Source organism: Phyllobates terribilis, unplaced genomic scaffold, assembly GCF_046119375.1.
Source record: "Phyllobates terribilis strain yellow unplaced genomic scaffold, ASM4611937v1 Scaffold_1__5_contigs__length_1240528914, whole genome shotgun sequence".
Lineage (NCBI taxonomy): Eukaryota > Metazoa > Chordata > Amphibia > Anura > Dendrobatidae > Phyllobates > Phyllobates terribilis.
Genome location: NW_027362761.1, coordinates 1213000265 through 1213020971, shown reverse-complemented (window position 1 = coordinate 1213020971; position 20707 = coordinate 1213000265). Strand labels below are relative to the sequence as shown.

Sequence of the window (20707 nt, the reverse complement as noted above, 5' to 3'; positions counted from 1 at the left end):
TGGATTCCGTATACTGACCTTTCCTCCGCCGTTACCATTCCTCTCTCGCCACTGGCTGGGTTCTCCGTTTGCTCCAGTTTGGCCTTCTTCTTGCTCCAGACCTTCGGCGATGCCGTACTTCACTAATCCCCATGTGGTCACAGGGTATATGACGTACATCATTGACATCAGTGACGTCCATTGCATCCCGTGTAACTGGTGGAGAACAGTAGCCCCTGAGGCTCAAAAAAAGAAGATAGAAAACACAAGAGAGAAGACAGAGGATATGGTCGGAGAACGCCTTGCCAGCAAATTTGCTTCATTGTGAATTTATTTGATACAAATTCGACTTTCCAGACTAAATTCAAGCAAATCTGTTGAATTTTGGCAACTTTGCTTGTCTCTACCACGCTGGCCACCCATCACTGTTGAGTGTCGTATATTGATCTTCGATGCTCGGTAACTGTCTGCAGAGACCTGAGGTCTTCAATAACAGCGGCTCCATGGGTTTACCACACAATGGCTTATTTATTGACGGTGGCTTCCTTCACTTAGGATACTGATGGAGGAACTTTCTTCTTCTGGACGTCCTTGTGGTTTCCCACCGCGCATCCTGTAAGATGAAGATGTAGATGTTAGTGATTTCTGTACAAGGAAAGAGGAAGCTGAAAATCAAAGCAAAACCTGACCTGTGAAAATCAATTTACAGCCTAAATCTTTCAAACCTGACCCCTGATTTTACATTTAGATTTACATTTCTCCTGTGTTGTATTACTTTACATTTTATACTCCAGTCACATCCAAAGCTGCTGAGAAACAGACCCTTACTTGTAACTTGGAGTCTTTTTCACATATCCGTTCCTTCTCCGTCACAGCAGCAGAGCAACAAAATGATGACTGTGCCGGATCGGTCACATGATGTCCACTAATGGCGCCCAATGGACCCCAATGACTATAATGGGGGCCACCAGGTTTCTGTTATGAAATCTTCCAGATGTTCAGATGGAAATGAATGAATCTATGTGTAACCAATCTATCTTATTGCAAAAATGTATCTAAAGTAAAACTGGAAGCCTTCATTAAAAAAGTCTGACCGTTTTGCGTATGCAGCTCCTTTCCAAACCTACTCACATCAGATGACAAAGAATCCCTGTGTGGTCTGATCTTGCCGTCATGGACAGAAATGTCACGCACAGTGTTGGAAAGACAAAGTGCGACACGAAGGGATGAGGGAAAGGGAGCCCAGACACTAGGGAAAGGGGAAGTGGAGACCTCATCCTAGGCTGATCAAATATCACCCTGTCTCCCCTACCATCCCTATTTTGGTTCCTCACCTATCACTGAACAGGAAACTTAAACCTTGTATATCCCTGGAGCTAAGCACTGAATAGGGAAGGGGGAAGTGAGCACTGGTCAGTCCCCACTATAAACTAAATACAACAAGGGACACAAACACAGGGGGAAGAAACTTAGCTTGAGCCGACTTCAGAGAGATTACACCAAATGTCCTCCAAGCACCAAAGAGGAAGTAAGCAGACTGCAATAGCTCCAAGTCTTCACAATGGAACATGTGAATATCACCGGCCCCTCTCTGCAGCAAACTGAAAGTATTTATACACCCAGGCCAGGGTGTCAATTAAAGCTGGAGGGAGGTAGCCGCTGGGTCCTAAAGTAGCTGCTGGGTCCTAAAGCAGGAAGGCATCTGTAATGCCAAACGAATTGACCTTCTGCAACCAGATGGAGAATGACTGTCTGCTACATCTGACACACCGGTGACACAGAAGCTGTTTTGGAGGTGGAAGTGGCCCTTTACCACTTGGGCTCCTCTGTGGCTGACCAGTTTGCACCAGTGGTGTGTCCATCCCTGCGCCACCGGATAAAATGTAAAGGAAGGATAGAGGGAAATGTGACTGCAGGATGGTCAGACTACACTGGGTGTATTTGTAGTCTGTTACTATGGAGACACATTGGTCTGAATAGGGGCTGCAAACTCAAGATGTAGATTTTCCATTAAGACTGTAGGGCGTCTTTATGATTTATTATTAATGCACAGATTGGAGCAGAAGAGATGTCTCCTTGTCAGTAATAATGTCAGACCTCGTCACCTCATATAGTCCTAAGGGTGTAGCCCAGGAATTTTTCTGAGTATTTCCGGCTGTTTTTCTCTTTCTCGTGCCGTGAGACGCCGCCGTCTGTGACAAAAGTTATTTATACAGAACGTCTTCTATAAAAATAACAGAACGGCTGGAGGTCATTGGAGCTACCTCCCGTTCACGCCAGATGAGTGTTTCCCGCTCGGACTGTCACTCAGGCTTCCTACGTCCATTTCCTGCGTTTGTTCCTACGACCGGCCCCCCTCTGACTCTGTAGACATTACTCCACGGGCCTATTATTAATATGTTCCTCCTTACTGATCCTGCGCCAGGAGAAGTGTGAGAATTAATGGCTCTCGGTCTCACGGCCAAGAAGTATTTTTCCTTTCGTTGACGATGAAGCAGATTGTGTCTTACAATGTAACACAAGGTCTATAATGGGGGCACCGATAGGAGAGAAGGGTCTGAGGAAGGTCCCACAGTATATCTCTACACAATATAAAGTCCCTATAGACAAAAGATGAACGTCGGCTGAACACGTAGGTACATTCATAGGGCCCGACAATCACATGGTAATGGAGGTCACCAGACTTCTGTGATCGCAGATGCCAGAGGAAGGAAAGATCAAGCGTAGTAGATTTTAACATGCCCAAACCTTAGTTCTCACTAGAGATAATCTTCTGCCATAGGCGTTTATTGCCTTTGTAACAATGCTACTCACTTGGGAGCGATCTAATGTATCACAGGAACTGTTTCTATTTAAAGTCCGGCTGGTTTATTTCACTCCTCATAAACCACATCACAGAAAACTCAAACACAGCCCTTGTGTGGCACAAAATAAAGCATAAGGCAATAAGTCCATACAATAGTGCTGGTTAGCCCGCTTGGCTTAGAGTCCAGCTTCTTAGTCCTTTAGCAAAGGCACTCAATCCAGGAGATCTACACACCTCCATACTCAGAGACATGTGTGTGACAAACAACTCTCAGTTTTCAAAGTGAACCACACTCAGGGGTGGAGATATGGTGAGCAGCCCTCTCTCCCAACTCATCAGCTGCTCAAAGTCAATCTGTCATGGCCAATTAACTCTTTTTAGTCCTATATGTTCTAAAGCATTACTCCAAGTTTATCTCCCAACCACTAGGTGTCTAACAACCACTTTACACCCTCTCCAGATTGCATGTGTGCGAGAGATTGGGGGGCGCCACCTTGTGATGGTCCATCAATGCTGATTATGTCTTATCTGCATTCTTTATCACAGATTGCTCGGCGAGACGAAGGTTCCCCTACGTGAGTTATTTAATTCTCCCAACCTAACAGTGACATATAATCCTCCTCTTCTGGACGGCAAAAAAATGACCACTGGGGTAAGTGACAACTAATATGGGAAGTGTTATAGTAGTTATATTCTTGCACATAGGGGCAGTGTTATAGTAGTTATAATCTTGTAAATAGGGAGCAGTATTACAGTAGTTATATTCTTGTACATAGGGGGCAGTATTATAGTAGTTATATTCTTGTACATAGGGGGCAGTATTATAGTAGTTATTTTCTTGTACACAGGGGGCAGTATTATAGTAGTTATATTCTTGTACATAGGAGCAGTATTATAGTAGTTATATTCTTGTACATAGGGGGCAGTATTATAGTAGTTATATTCTTGTACATAGGGGGCAGTATTATAGTAGTTATATTCTTGTACATAGGGGCAGTATTATAGTAGTTATATTCTTGTACATAGGGAGCAGTATTATAGTAGTTATAATCTTGTACATAGGGGCAGTATTATAGTAGTTATATTCTTGTACATAGGAGCAGTATTATAGTAGTTATAATCTTGTACATAGGGGCAGTATTATAGTAGTTATATTCTTGTACATAGGGAGCAGTATTATAGTAGTTATATTCTTGCACATAGGGAGCAGTATTATAGTAGTTATAATCTTGTACATAGGGGCAGTATTATAGTAGTTATATTCTTGTTCATAGGAGCAGTATTATAGTAGTTATATTCTTGTACATAAGGAAAGTATTATAGTAGTTATATTCTTGTACATAGGGGCAGTATTATAGTAGTTATATTCTTGCACATAGGGGGCAGTATTATAGTAGTTATATTCTTGTACATAGCGGACAGTATTATAGTAGTTATATTCTTGTACATAGAGAGCAGTATTATAGTAGTTATATTCTTGTACATAGGAGCAGTATTATAGTAGTTATATTCTTGTACATAGGGGCAGTATTATAGTAGTTATATTCTTGTACATAAGGGAAGTATTATAGTAGTTATATTCTTGTACATAGGGGCAGTATTATAGTAGTTATATTCTTGCACATAGGGGGCAGTATTATAGTAGTTATATTCTTGTACGTAGCAGGCAGTATTATAGTAGTTATATTCTTGTACATAGGGAGCAGTATTATAGTAGTTATATTCTTGCACATAGGGAGCAGTATTATAGTAGTTATAATCTTGTACATAGAGGCAGTATTATAGTAGTTATATTCTTGTTCATAGGAGCAGTATTATAGTAGTTATATTCTTGTACATAGGAGCAGTATTATAGTAGTTATATTCTTGTACATAGGGGGCAGTATTATAGTAGTTATATTCTTGTACATAGGAGGCAGTATTATAGTAGTTATAATCTTGTACATAGGGGCAGTATTATAGTAGTTATATTCTTGTACATAGGGAGCAGTATTATAGTAGTTATATTATTGCACATAGGGAGCAGTATTATAGTAGTTATAATCTTGTACATAGGGGCAGTATTATAGTAGTTATATTCTTGTACATAGGAGCAGTATTATAGTAGTTATATTCTTGTACATAAGGGAAGTATTATAGTAGTTATATTCTTGTACATAGGTGCAGTATTATAGTAGTTATATTCTTGCACATAGGGGGCAGTATTATAGTAGTTATATTCTTGTACGTAGCAGGCAGTATTATAGTAGTTATATTCTTGTACATAGGGAGCAGTATTATAGTAGTTATATTCTTGCACATAGGGAGCAGTATTATAGTAGTTATAATCTTGTACATAGAGGCAGTATTATAGTAGTTATATTCTTGTACATAGGAGCAGTATTATAGTAGTTATATTCTTGTACATAGGAGCAGTATTATAGTAGTTATATTCTTGTACATAGGGGGCAGTATTATAGTAGTTATATTCTTGTACATAGGAGGCAGTATTATAGTAGTTATGTTCTTGTACATGGGAGCAGTATTATAGTAGTTATATTCTTGTACATAGGGGCAGTATTATAGTAGTTATATTCTTGCACATAGGGGCAGTATTATAGTAGTTATATTCTTGTACGTAGCGGGCAGTATTATAGTAGTTATATTCTTGTACATAGGGAGCAGTATTATAGTAGTTATATTCTTGCACATAGGGAGCAGTATTATAGTAGTTATAATCTTGTACATAGTGGCAGTATTATAGTAGTTATATTCTTGTACATAGGGGAAGTATTATAGTAGTTATATTCTTGTACATGGGGCAGTATTATAGTAGTTATATTCTTGTACATGGGGATAGTATTATAGTAGTTATATTCTTGTACATAGGAGCAGTATTATAGTAGTTATATTCTTGTACATAGGAGCAGTATTATAGTAGATATATTCTTGTACATAGGAGCAATATAATAGTAGTTATATTCTTGTACATAGGAGCAGTATTATAGTACTTATATTCTTGTACATAGGAGCGGCATTATAGTAGTTATATTCTTGTACAAAGGGGCAGTATTATAGTAGTTATATTCTTGTACATAGGGGCAGTATTATAGTAGTTATATTCTTGTACATAGGGGCAGTATTATAGTAGTTATATTCTTGTACATAGGGGGCAGTATTATAGTAGTTATATTCTTGTACATAGGGGCAGAATTATAGTAGTTATATTCTTGTACATAGGGGGCAGTATTATAGTAGTTATATTCTTGTACATAGGAGCAGTATTATAGTAGTTATATTCTTGTACATAGGGGCAGTATTATAGTAGTTATATTCTTGTACATAGGGGTCAGTATTATAGTAGTTATATTCTTGTACATGGGGATAGTATTATAGTAGTTATATTCTTGTACATAGGAGCAGTATTATAGTAGTCATATTCTTGTACATAGGAGCAGTATTATAGTAGATATATTCTTGTACATAGGAGCAATATAATAGTAGTTATATTCTTGTACATAGGAGCAGTATTATAGTAGTTATATTCTTGTACATAGGAGCGGCATTATAGTAGTTATATTCTTGTACAAAGGGGCAGTATTATAGTAGTTATATTCTTGTACATAGGGGCAGTATTATAGTAGTTATATTCTTGTACATAGGGGCAGTATTATAGTAGTTATATTCTTGTACATAGGGGGCAGTATTATAGTAGTTATATTCTTGTACATAGGGGCAGAATTATAGTAGTTATATTCTTGTATATAGGGGCAGTATTATAGTAGTTATATTCTTGTACATAGGGGCAGTATTATAGTAGTTATATTCTTGTACATAGGAGCAGTATTATAGTAGTTATATTCTTGTACATAGGGGGCAGTATTATAGTAGTTATATTCTTGTACATAGGGGTAGTATTATAGTACTTATATTCTTGTACATAGGGGCAGTATTATAGTAGATATATTCTTGTACATAGGGAGCAGTATTATAGTAGTTATATTCTTGTACATAGGGGGCAGTATTATAGTAGTTACATTCTTGTACATAGGGGGCAGTATTATAGTAGTTATATTCTTGTACATAGGGGGCAGTATTATAGTAGTTATATACTTGTACATAGGAGCAGTATTATAGTAGTTATATTCTTGTACATAGGCGGCAGTATTATAGTAGTTATATACTTGTACATAGGAGCAGTATTATAGTAGTTATATTCTTGTACATAGGGGGCAGTATTATAGTAGATATATTCTTGTACATAGGAGCAGTATTATAGTAGTTATATTCTTGTACAAAGGAGAAGTATTATAGTAGTTATATTCTTGTACATAGGGGGCAGTATTATAGTAGTTATATACTTGTACATAGGAGCAGTATTATAGTAGTTATATTCTTGTACATAGCAGCAGTATTATAGTAGTTATATTCTTGTACATAGGAGCAGTATTATAGTAGTTATATTCTTGTACATAGGGGGCAGTATTATAGTAGTTATATACTTGTACATAGGAGCAGTATTATAGTAGTTATATTCTTGTACATGGGGGGCAGTATTATAGTAGTTATATACTTGTACATAGGAGCAGTATTATAGTAGTTATATTGTTGTACATAGGAGCAGTATTATAGTAGTTATATTCTTGTACATAGGAGGCAGTATTATAGTAGTTATATTCTTGTACATAGGAGCAATATAATAGTAGTTATATTCTTGTACATAGGAGCAGTATTATAGTAGTTATATTCTTGTACATAGGAGCGGTATTATAGTAGTTATATTCTTGTACATAGGGGCAGTATTATAGTAGTTATATTCTTGTACATAGGGGCAGTATTATAGTAGTTATATTCTTGTACATAGGGGCAGTATTGTAGTAGTTATATTCTTGTACATAGGAGCAGTATTATAGTAGATATATTCTTGTACATAGGAGCAGTATTATAGTTGTTATATTCTTGTACAAAGGAGCAGTATTATAGTAGTTATATTCTTGTACATAGGGGGCAGTATTATAGTAGTTATATTCTTGTACATGGGGGTCAGTTTTGTAGTAGTTATATTCTTGTACATAGAGGCAGTATTATAGCAGTTATATTCTTGTACATAGGGGCAGTATTATAGTAGTTATATTCTTGTACATAGGGGGCAGTATTATAGCAGTTATATTCTTGTACATAGGGGTAAGTATTATAGTAGTTATATTCTTGTACATGGGGATAGTATTATAGTAGTTATATTCTTGTACATAGGAGCAGTATTATAGTAGTTATATTCTTGTACATAGGGAGCAGTATTATAGTAGTTATATACTTGTACATAGGGAGCAGTATTATATTAGTTATATTCTTGTACACAGGAGCAGTATTATAGTAGTTATATTCTTGTACATGGGGATAGTATTATAGTAGTTATATTCTTGTACATAGGAGCAGTATTATAGTAGTTATATTCTTGTACATAGGGAGCAGTATTATAGTAGTTATATTCTTGTACATAGGGGGCAGTATTATATTAGTTATATTCTTGTACACAGGAGCAGTATTATAGTAGTTATATTCTTGTACATAGGGGGCAGTATTATAGTAGTTATATTCTTGTACATAGGAGCAGTATTATAGTAGTTATATTCTTGTACATAGGAGCAGTATTATAGTAGTTATATTCTTGTACATAGGAGCAGTATTATAGTAGTTATATTCTTGTACATAGGAGCAGTATTATAGTAGTTATATTCTTGTACATAGGGGGCAGTATTATAGTAGTTATATTCTTGTACATAGGAGGCAGTATTATAGTAGTTATGTTCTTGTACATGGGAGCAGTATTATAGTAGTTATATTCTTGTACATAGGGGCAGTATTATAGTAGTTATATTCTTGCACATAGGGGCAGTATTATAGTAGTTATATTCTTGTACGTAGCGGGCAGCATTATAGTAGTTATATTCTTGTACATAGGGAGCAGTATTATAGTAGTTATATTCTTGCACATAGGGAGCAGTATTATAGTAGTTATAATCTTGTACATAGGGGCAGTATTATAGTAGTTATATTCTTGTACATAGGGGAAGTATTATAGTAGTTATATTCTTGTACATGGGGCAGTATTTTAGTAGTTATATTCTTGTACATAGGGGGCAGTATTATAGTAGTTATATTCTTGTACGTAGCGGGCAGTATTATAGTAGTTATATTCTTGTACATAGGGGGCAGTATTATAGTAGTTATATTCTTGTACATAGGAGCAGTATTATAGTAGTTATATTCTTGTACATAGGAGCAGTATTATAGTAGTTATATTCTTGTACATAGGAGGCAGTATTATAGTAGTTATATTCTTGTACATAGGAGGCAGTATTATAGTAGTTATGTTCTTGTACATGGGAGCAGTATTATAGTAGTTATATTCTTGTACATAGGGGCAGTATTATAGTAGTTATATTCTTGCACATAGGGGCAGTATTATAGTAGTTATATTCTTGTACGTAGCGGGCAGTATTATAGTAGTTATATTCTTGTACATAGGGAGCAGTATTATAGTAGTTATATTCTTGCACATAGGGAGCAGTATTATAGTAGTTATAATCTTGTACATAGGGGCAGTATTATAGTAGTTATATTCTTGTACATAGGTGAAGTATTATAGTAGTTATATTCTTGTACATGGGGCAGTATTATAGTAGTTATATTCTTGTACATAGGGGGCAGTATTATAGTAGTTATATTCTTGTACGTAGCGGGCAGTATTATAGTAGTTATATTCTTGTACATAGGGGGCAGTATTATAGTAGTTATATTCTTGTACATAGGAGCAGTATTATAGTAGTTATATTCTTGTACATAGGGGCAGTATTATAGTAGTTATATTCTTGTACATAGGGGTCAGTATTATAGTAGTTATATTCTTGTACATAGGAGCAATATAATAGTAGTTATATTCTTGTACATAGGAGCAGTATTATAGTAGTTATATTCTTGTACATAGGAGCGGCATTATAGTAGTTATATTCTTGTACAATGGGGCAGTATTATAGTAGTTATATTCTTGTACATAGGGGCAGTATTATAGTAGTTATATTCTTGTACATAGGAGCAGTATTATAGTAGTTATATTCTTGTACATAGGAGCAGTATTATAGTAGTTATATTCTTGTACATAGGGGATAGTATTATAGTAGTTATATTCTTGTACATAGGAGCAGTATTATAGTAGTTATATTCTTGTACATAGGGGATAGTATTATAGTAGTTATATTCTTGTACATAGGGGCAGTATTATAGTAGTTATATTCTTGTACATAGGGGCAGTATTATAGTAGTTATATTCTTGTACATAGGGGATAGTATTATAGTAGTTATATTCTTGTACATAGGAGCAGTATTATAGTAGTTATATTCTTGTACATAGGAGCAGTATTATAGTAGTTATATTCTTGAACATAGGAGTCAGTATTATAGTAGATATATTCTTGTACATAGGAGCAATATAATAGTAGTTATATTCTTGTACATAGGGGGCAGTATTATAGTAGTTATATTCTTGTACATAGGAGGCAGTATTATAGTAGTTATGTTCTTGTACATGGGAGCAGTATTATAGTAGTTATATTCTTGTACATAGGGGCAGTATTATAGTAGTTATATTCTTGCACATAGGGGCAGTATTATAGTAGTTATATTCTTGTACGTAGCGGGCAGTATTATAGTAGTTATATTCTTGCACATAGGGAGCAGTATTATAGTAGTTATAATCTTGTACATAGTGGCAGTATTATAGTAGTTATATTCTTGTACATAGGGGAAGTATTATAGTAGTTATATTCTTGTACATGGGGCAGTATTATAGTAGTTATATTCTTGTACATAGGGGGCAGTATTATAGTAGATATATTCTTGTACGTAGCGGGCAGTATTATAGTAGTTATATTCTTGTACATAGGGGGCAGTATTATAGTAGTTATATTCTTGTACATAGGAGCAGTATTATAGTAGTTATATTCTTGTACATAGGGGCAGTATTATAGTAGTTATATTCTTGTACATAGGGGTCAGTATTATAGTAGTTATATTCTTGTACATGGGGATAGTATTATAGTAGTTATATTCTTGTACATAGGAGCAGTATTATAGTAGTTATATTCTTGTACATAGGAGCAGTATTATAGTAGATATATTCTTGTACATAGGAGCAATATAATAGTAGTTATATTCTTGTACATAGGAGCAGTATTATAGTAGTTATATTCTTGTACATAGGAGCGGCATTATAGTAGTTATATTCTTGTACAAAGGGGCAGTATTATAGTAGTTATATTCTTGTACATAGGGGCAGTATTATAGTAGTTATATTCTTGTACATAGGGGCAGTATTATAGTAGTTATATTCTTGTACATAGGGGGCAGTATTATAGTAGTTATATTCTTGTACATAGGGGCAGAATTATAGTAGTTATATTCTTGTACATAGGGGGCAGTATTATAGTAGTTATATTCTTGTACATAGGAGCAGTATTATAGTAGTTATATTCTTGTACATAGGGGCAGTATTATAGTAGTTATATTCTTGTACATAGGGGTCAGTATTATAGTAGTTATATTCTTGTACATGGGGATAGTATTATAGTAGTTATATTCTTGTACATAGGAGCAGTATTATAGTAGTTATATTCTTGTACATAGGAGCAGTATTATAGTAGATATATTCTTGTACATAGGAGCAATATAATAGTAGTTATATTCTTGTACATAGGAGCAGTATTATAGTAGTTATATTCTTGTACATAGGAGCGGCATTATAGTAGTTATATTCTTGTACAAAGGGGCAGTATTATAGTAGTTATATTCTTGTACATAGGGGCAGTATTATAGTAGTTATATTCTTGTACATAGGGGCAGTATTATAGTAGTTATATTCTTGTACATAGGGGGCAGTATTATAGTAGTTATATTCTTGTACATAGGGGCAGAATTATAGTAGTTATATTCTTGTATATAGGGGCAGTATTATAGTAGTTATATTCTTGTACATAGGGGCAGTATTATAGTAGTTATATTCTTGTACATAGGAGCAGTATTATAGTAGTTATATTCTTGTACATAGGGGGCAGTATTATAGTAGTTATATTCTTGTACATAGGGGTAGTATTATAGTACTTACATTCTTGTACATAGGGGCAGTATTATAGTAGATATATTCTTGTACATAGGGAGCAGTATTATAGTAGTTATATTCTTGTACATAGGGGGCAGTATTATAGTAGTTACATTCTTGTACATAGGGGGCAGTATTATAGTAGTTATATTCTTGTACATAGGGGGCAGTATTATAGTAGTTATATACTTGTACATAGGAGCAGTATTATAGTAGTTATATTCTTGTACATAGGCGGCAGTATTATAGTAGTTATATACTTGTACATAGGAGCAGTATTATAGTAGTTATATTCTTGTACATAGGGGGCAGTATTATAGTAGATATATTCTTGTACATAGGAGCAGTATTATAGTAGTTATATTCTTGTACAAAGGAGAAGTATTATAGTAGTTATATTCTTGTACATAGGGGGCAGTATTATAGTAGTTATATACTTGTACATAGGAGCAGTATTATAGTAGTTATATTCTTGTACATAGCAGCAGTATTATAGTAGTTATATTCTTGTACATAGGAGCAGTATTATAGTAGTTATATTCTTGTACATAGGGGGCAGTATTATAGTAGTTATATACTTGTACATAGGAGCAGTATTATAGTAGTTATATTCTTGTACATGGGGGGCAGTATTATAGTAGTTATATACTTGTACATAGGAGCAGTATTATAGTAGTTATATTGTTGTACATAGGAGCAGTATTATAGTAGTTATATTCTTGTACATAGGAGGCAGTATTATAGTAGTTATATTCTTGTACATAGGAGCAATATAATAGTAGTTATATTCTTGTACATAGGAGCAGTATTATAGTAGTTATATTCTTGTACATAGGAGCGGTATTATAGTAGTTATATTCTTGTACATAGGGGCAGTATTATAGTAGTTATATTCTTGTACATAGGGGCAGTATTATAGTAGTTATATTCTTGTACATAGGGGCAGTATTATAGTAGTTATATTCTTGTACATAGGAGCAGTATTATAGTAGATATATTCTTGTACATAGGAGCAGTATTATAGTTGTTATATTCTTGTACAAAGGAGCAGTATTATAGTAGTTATATTCTTGTACATAGGGGGCAGTATTATAGTAGTTATATTCTTGTACATGGGGGTCAGTTTTGTAGTAGTTATATTCTTGTACATAGAGGCAGTATTATAGCAGTTATATTCTTGTACATAGGGGCAGTATTATAGTAGTTATATTCTTGTACATAGGGGGCAGTATTATAGCAGTTATATTCTTGTACATAGGGGTAAGTATTATAGTAGTTATATTCTTGTACATGGGGATAGTATTATAGTAGTTATATTCTTGTACATAGGAGCAGTATTATAGTAGTTATATTCTTGTACATAGGGAGCAGTATTATAGTAGTTATATACTTGTACATAGGGAGCAGTATTATATTAGTTATATTCTTGTACACAGGAGCAGTATTATAGTAGTTATATTCTTGTACATGGGGATAGTATTATAGTAGTTATATTCTTGTACATAGGAGCAGTATTATAGTAGTTATATTCTTGTACATAGGGAGCAGTATTATAGTAGTTATATTCTTGTACATAGGGGGCAGTATTATATTAGTTATATTCTTGTACACAGGAGCAGTATTATTGTAGTTATATTCTTGTACATAGGGGGCAGTATTATAGTAGTTATATTCTTGTACATAGGAGCAGTATTATAGTAGTTATATTCTTGTACATAGGAGCAGTATTATAGTAGTTATATTCTTGTACATAGGAGCAGTATTATAGTAGTTATATTCTTGTACATAGGAGCAGTATTATAGTAGTTATATTCTTGTACATAGGGGGCAGTATTATAGTAGTTATATTCTTGTACATAGGAGGCAGTATTATAGTAGTTATGTTCTTGTACATGGGAGCAGTATTATAGTAGTTATATTCTTGTACATAGGGGCAGTATTATAGTAGTTATATTCTTGCACATAGGGGCAGTATTATAGTAGTTATATTCTTGTACGTAGCGGGCAGCATTATAGTAGTTATATTCTTGTACATAGGGAGCAGTATTATAGTAGTTATATTCTTGCACATAGGGAGCAGTATTATAGTAGTTATAATCTTGTACATAGGGGCAGTATTATAGTAGTTATATTCTTGTACATAGGGGAAGTATTATAGTAGTTATATTCTTGTACATGGGGCAGTATTTTAGTAGTTATATTCTTGTACATAGGGGGCAGTATTATAGTAGTTATATTCTTGTACGTAGCGGGCAGTATTATAGTAGTTATATTCTTGTACATAGGGGGCAGTATTATAGTAGTTATATTCTTGTACATAGGAGCAGTATTATAGTAGTTATATTCTTGTACATAGGAGCAGTATTATAGTAGTTATATTCTTGTACATAGGAGGCAGTATTATAGTAGTTATATTCTTGTACATAGGAGGCAGTATTATAGTAGTTATGTTCTTGTACATGGGAGCAGTATTATAGTAGTTATATTCTTGTACATAGGGGCAGTATTATAGTAGTTATATTCTTGCACATAGGGGCAGTATTATAGTAGTTATATTCTTGTACGTAGCGGGCAGTATTATAGTAGTTATATTCTTGTACATAGGGAGCAGTATTATAGTAGTTATATTCTTGCACATAGGGAGCAGTATTATAGTAGTTATAATCTTGTACATAGGGGCAGTATTATAGTAGTTATATTCTTGTACATAGGTGAAGTATTATAGTAGTTATATTCTTGTACATGGGGCAGTATTATAGTAGTTATATTCTTGTACATAGGGGGCAGTATTATAGTAGTTATATTCTTGTACGTAGCGGGCAGTATTATAGTAGTTATATTCTTGTACATAGGGGGCAGTATTATAGTAGTTATATTCTTGTACATAGGAGCAGTATTATAGTAGTTATATTCTTGTACATAGGGGCAGTATTATAGTAGTTATATTCTTGTACATAGGGGTCAGTATTATAGTAGTTATATTCTTGTACATAGGAGCAATATAATAGTAGTTATATTCTTGTACATAGGAGCAGTATTATAGTAGTTATATTCTTGTACATAGGAGCGGCATTATAGTAGTTATATTCTTGTACAATGGGGCAGTATTATAGTAGTTATATTCTTGTACATAGGGGCAGTATTATAGTAGTTATATTCTTGTACATAAGAGCAGTATTATAGTAGTTATATTCTTGTACATAGGAGCAGTATTATAGTAGTTATATTCTTGTACATAGGGGATAGTATTATAGTAGTTATATTCTTGTACATAGGAGCAGTATTATAGTAGTTATATTCTTGTACATAGGGGATAGTATTATAGTAGTTATATTCTTGTACATAGGGGCAGTATTATAGTAGTTATATTCTTGTACATAGGGGCAGTATTATAGTAGTTATATTCTTGTACATAGGGGATAGTATTATAGTAGTTATATTCTTGTACATAAGAGCAGTATTATAGTAGTTATATTCTTGTACATAGGAGCAGTATTATAGTAGTTATATTCTTGAACATAGGAGTCAGTATTATAGTAGATATATTCTTGTACATAGGAGCAATATAATAGTAGTTATATTCTTGTACATAGGAGCAGTATTATAGTAGTTATATTCTTGTACATAGGAGCGGCATTATAGTAGTTATATTCTTGTACAAAGGGGCAGTATTATAGTAGTTATATTCTTGTACATAGGGGCAGTATTATAGTAGTTATATTCTTGTACATAGGGGGCAGTATTATAGTAGTTATATTCTTGTACATAGGGGCAGAATTATAGTAGTTATATTCTTGTATATAGGGGCAGTATTATAGTAGTTATATTCTTGTACATAGGGGCAGTATTATAGTAGTTATATTCTTGTACATAGGGGCAGTTTTATAGTAGATATATTCTTGTACATAGGGAGCAGTATTATAGTAGTTATATTCTTGTACATAGGGGGCAGTATTATAGTAGTTACATTCTTGTACATAGGGGGCAGCATTATAGTAGTTATATTCTTGTACATAGGGGGCAGTATTATAGTAGTTATATACTTGTACATAGGAGCAGTATTATAGTAGTTATATTCTTGTACATAGGCGGCAGTATTATAGTAGTTATATACTTGTACATAGGAGCAGTATTATAGTAGTTATATTCTTGTACATAGGGGGCAGTATTATAGTAGATATATTCTTGTACATAGGAGCAGTATTATAGTAGTTATATTCTTGTACAAAGGAGAAGTATTATAGTAGTTATATTCTTGTACATAGGGGGCAGTATTATAGTAGTTATATACTTGTACATAGGAGCAGTATTATAGTAGTTATATTCTTGTACATAGCAGCAGTATTATAGTAGTTATATTCTTGTACATAGGAGCAGTATTATAGTAGTTATATTCTTGTACATAGGGGGCAGTATTATAGTAGTTATATACTTGTACATAGGAGCAGTATTATAGTAGTTATATTCTTGTACATGGGGGGCAGTATTATAGTAGTTATATACTTGTACATAGGAGCAGTATTATAGTAGTTATATTGTTGTACATAGGAGCAGTATTATAGTAGTTATATTCTTGTACATAGGAGCAGTATTATAGTAGTTATATACTTGTACATAGGAGCAGTATTATAGTAGTTATATTCTTGTACATGGGGGGCAGTATTATAGTAGTTATATACTTGTACATAGGAGCAGTATTATAGTAGTTATATTGTTGTACATAGGAGCAGTATTATAGTACTTATATTCTTGTACATAGGAGCAGTATTATAGTAGTTATATTCTTGTACATAGGAGCAATATAATAGTAGTTATATTCTTGTACATAGGAGCAGTATTATAGTAGTTATATTCTTGTACATAGGAGCGGTATTATAGTAGTTATATTCTTGTACATAGGGGCAGTATTATAGTAGTTATATTCTTGTACATAGGGGCAGTATTATAGTAGTTATATTCTTGTACATAGGGGCAGTATTATAGTAGTTATATTCTTGTACATAGGAGCAGTATTATAGTAGTTATATTCTTGTACATAGGGGCAGTATTATAGTAGTTATATTCTTGTACATAGGGGCAGTATTATAGTAGATATATTCTTGTACATAGGAGCAGTATTATAGTAGTTATATTCTTGTACAAAGGAGCAGTATTATAGTAGTTATATTCTTGTACATAGGGGGCAGTATTATAGTAGTTATATTCTTGTACATGGGGGTCAGTTTTGTAGTAGTTATATTCTTGTACATAGAGGCTGTATTATAGCAGTTATATTCTTGTACATAGGAGCAGTATTATAGTAGTTATATTCTTGTACATAGGAGCAGTATTATAGTAGATATATTCTTGTACATAGGAGCAGTATTATAGTAGTTATATTCTTGTACAAAGGAGCAGTATTATAGTAGTTATATTCTTGTACATAGGGGGCAGTATTATAGTAGTTATATTCTTGTACATGGGGGTCAGTTTTGTAGTAGTTATATTCTTGTACATAGAGGCTGTATTATAGCAGTTATATTCTTGTACATAGGGGCAGTATTATAGTAGTTATATTCTTGTACATAGGGGGCAGTATTATAGCAGTTATATTCTTGTACATAGGGGTAAGTATTATAGTAGTTATATTCTTGTACATGGGGATAGTATTATAGTAGTTATATTCTTGTACATAGGAGCAGTATTATAGTAGTTATATTCTTGTACATAGGGGCAGTATTATAGTAGTTATATTCTTGCACATAGGGGCAGTATTATAGTAGTTATATTCTTGTACGTAGCGGGCAGTATTATAGTAGTTATATTCTTGTACATAGGGAGCAGTATTATAGTAGTTATATTCTTGCACATAGGGAGCAGTATTATAGTAGTTATAATCTTGTACATAGGGGCAGTATTATAGTAGTTATATTCTTGTACATAGGTGAAGTATTATAGTAGTTATATTCTTGTACATGGGGCAGTATTATAGTAGTTATATTCTTGTACATAGGGGGCAGTATTATAGTAGTTATATTCTTGTACATAGGAGGCAGTATTATAGTAGTTATGTTCTTGTACATGGGAGCAGTATTATAGTAGTTATATTCTTGTACATAGGGGCAGTATTATAGTAGTTATATTCTTGCACATAGGGGCAGTATTATAGTAGTTATATTCTTGTACGTAGCGGGCAGTATTATAGTAGTTATATTCTTGTACATAGGGAGCAGTATTATAGTAGTTATATTCTTGCACATAGGGAGCAGTATTATAGTAGTTATAATCTTGTACATAGGGGCAGTATTATAGTAGTTATATTCTTGTACATAGGGGAAGTATTATAGTAGTTATATTCTTGTACATGGGGCAGTATTATAGTAGTTATATTCTTGTACATAGGGGGCAGTATTATAGTAGTTATATTCTTGTACGTAGCGGGCAGTATTATAGTAGTTATATTCTTGTACATAGGGGGCAGTATTATAGTAGTTATATTTTTGTACATAGGAGCAGTATTATAGTAGTTATATTCTTGTACATAGGTGCAGTATTATAGTAGTTATATTCTTGTACATAGGAGTCAGTATTATAGTAGATATATTCTTGTACATAGGAGGCAGTATTATAGTAGTTATATTCTTGTACATAGGGGTCAGTATTATAGTAGTTATATTCTTGTACATGGGGATAGTATTATAGTAGTTATATTCTTGTACATAGGAGCAGTATTATAGTAGTTATATTCTTGTACATAGGAGCAGTATTATAGTAGTTATATTCTTGTACATAGGAGTCAGTATTATAGTAGATATATTCTTGTACATAGGAGCAATATAATAGTAGTTATATTCTTGTACATAGGAGCAGTATTATAGTAGTTATATTCTTGTACATAGGAGCGGCATTATAGTAGTTATATTCTTGTACAAAGGGGCAGTATTATAGTAGTTATATTCTTGTACATAGGGGCAGTATTATAGTAGTTATATTCTTGTACATAGGGGCAGTATTATAGTAGTTATATTCTTGTACATAGGGTGCAGTATTATAGTAGTTATATTCTTGTACATAGGGGCAGAATTATAGTAGTTATATTCTTGTACATAGGGGCAGTATTATAGTAGTTATATTCTTGTACATAGGAGCAGTATTATAGTAGTTATATTCTTGTACATAGGGGCAGTATTATAGAAGTTATATTCTTGTACATAGGGGGCAGTATTATAGTAGTTATAGTCTTGTACATATGGAGCAGTATTATAGTAGTTATATTCTTGTACATAGGGGACAGTATTATAGTAGTTATATTCTTGTACACAGGAGCAGTATTATAGTAGTTATATTCTTGTACATAGGGGGCAGTATTATAGTAGTTATATTCTTGTACATAGGGGGCAGTATTATAGTAGTTATATTCTTGTACATAGGAGCAGTATTATAGTAGTTATATTCTTGTACATAGGGGGCAGTATTATAGTAGTTATATTCTTGTACATAGGGAGCAGTATTATAGTAGTTATATTCTTGTACATAGGGGCAGTATTATAGTAGTTATATTCTTGTACATAGGAGCAGTATTATAGTAGTTATATTCTTGTACATAGGGGGCAGTATTATAGTAGTTATATTCTTGTACATAGGGAGCAGTATTATAGTAGTTATGTTCTTGTACATAGGGGCAGTATTATAGTAGTTATATTCTTGTACATAGGGGGCAGTATTATAGTAGTTATATTCTTGTACATAGGGAGCAGTATTATAGTAGTTATATTCTTGTACATAGGAGCAGTATTATAGTAGTTATACTCTTGTACATAGGGGCAGTATTATAGTAGTTATATTTTTGATGATTTCTAATGATGTTGTAGACGGTAGATTATAATCTTTGTGGTCAGATCCCCTGAGTGGAGTCAGTGACGGCTGTTTTGTGCTGCCGCCTTCCATATTCTCCTCTACTTCCCAGTGATTCCTTATCTATTGGTTGTCGATCTCTTTATTTTCTGCCTTTTTGGGTGGGATCTCTGCACTGATTCTTGAGGCTTTGTGCCCCTGATCAGGGATAGCCGTGTTTTGGACGCTGTGTATCTTCGCTGCTCTGCAATCCCAGTGTTTTCCGTGAATCGTGCGGGTTTTCCCGCATCTAATGACTGGCTGTGGGTCTAACTACACAGCGAGGACGCTGCAGATTGTAGCAGACCCTCAGCTGTGAGCAGTTATGGTCCTTCCGTCAGAGCAGCTTTCTGCTGAGGACAGATTGAGCACATCATGGAGATTTCTCATGGATTCTTGCACTTTCCTATAATCTGCCATTATGATGATCCGTCTCCAGCGTTGTCTACTAACTGGCCACATTCTCTTCTTTTCAGGCCACATTAACTTTGCAGATCTCCTACTTTCCACCACCGGGGGCAGCGCCTTTGTATCCTCCACCATCAGCGTTACCGGCAGTGAAGGAGTCCACGCCGTCTCTCAGTGATGTGGACACCGTCAGTCAGCTGCAGTTTGGTAGGTTCCCCCTCCATATGATAAGAAGCCGAGCCGCTCTGGAATTTATCAATAGTATAGGATCCAGCTTGTTAACGGTTTCCGAACTGAACACCATGGGTGATGATGGGGTTGTGGTTTGATTTTATATTTTATGGTCTCCAATAATAACAGGTTTCCAAAACTAATTTCTCTATCCTTGGATCTTAGTGATGGAAGTTTAGGATTCAATAGCGCCCTCCAGTGGTCAGATACAATAATTACACAAATCTGCCTGATTGTAAATGAACAGTGCCCTCCAGTGGTCAGATACAATAGTTGCA

The 20707-nt window shown here is 34.0% G+C and overlaps 1 protein-coding gene across 8 annotated transcripts in view; it reads left to right on the top strand.

Moving 5' to 3' along the window:
• Positions 1 to 20707, top strand: part of DYSF (dysferlin) — a 680318-nt gene that overhangs the window by 202935 nt on the left and 456676 nt on the right. For all 8 annotated transcript variants that reach the window (XM_073649582.1, XM_073649538.1, XM_073649547.1 and 5 more), the window contains exons 4-5: positions 3332 to 3437; positions 20267 to 20405. In XM_073649582.1, the coding sequence (XP_073505683.1) occupies positions 3332 to 3437; positions 20267 to 20405 (245 nt within the window). The remainder of the gene's footprint in view (positions 1 to 3331; positions 3438 to 20266; positions 20406 to 20707) is intronic.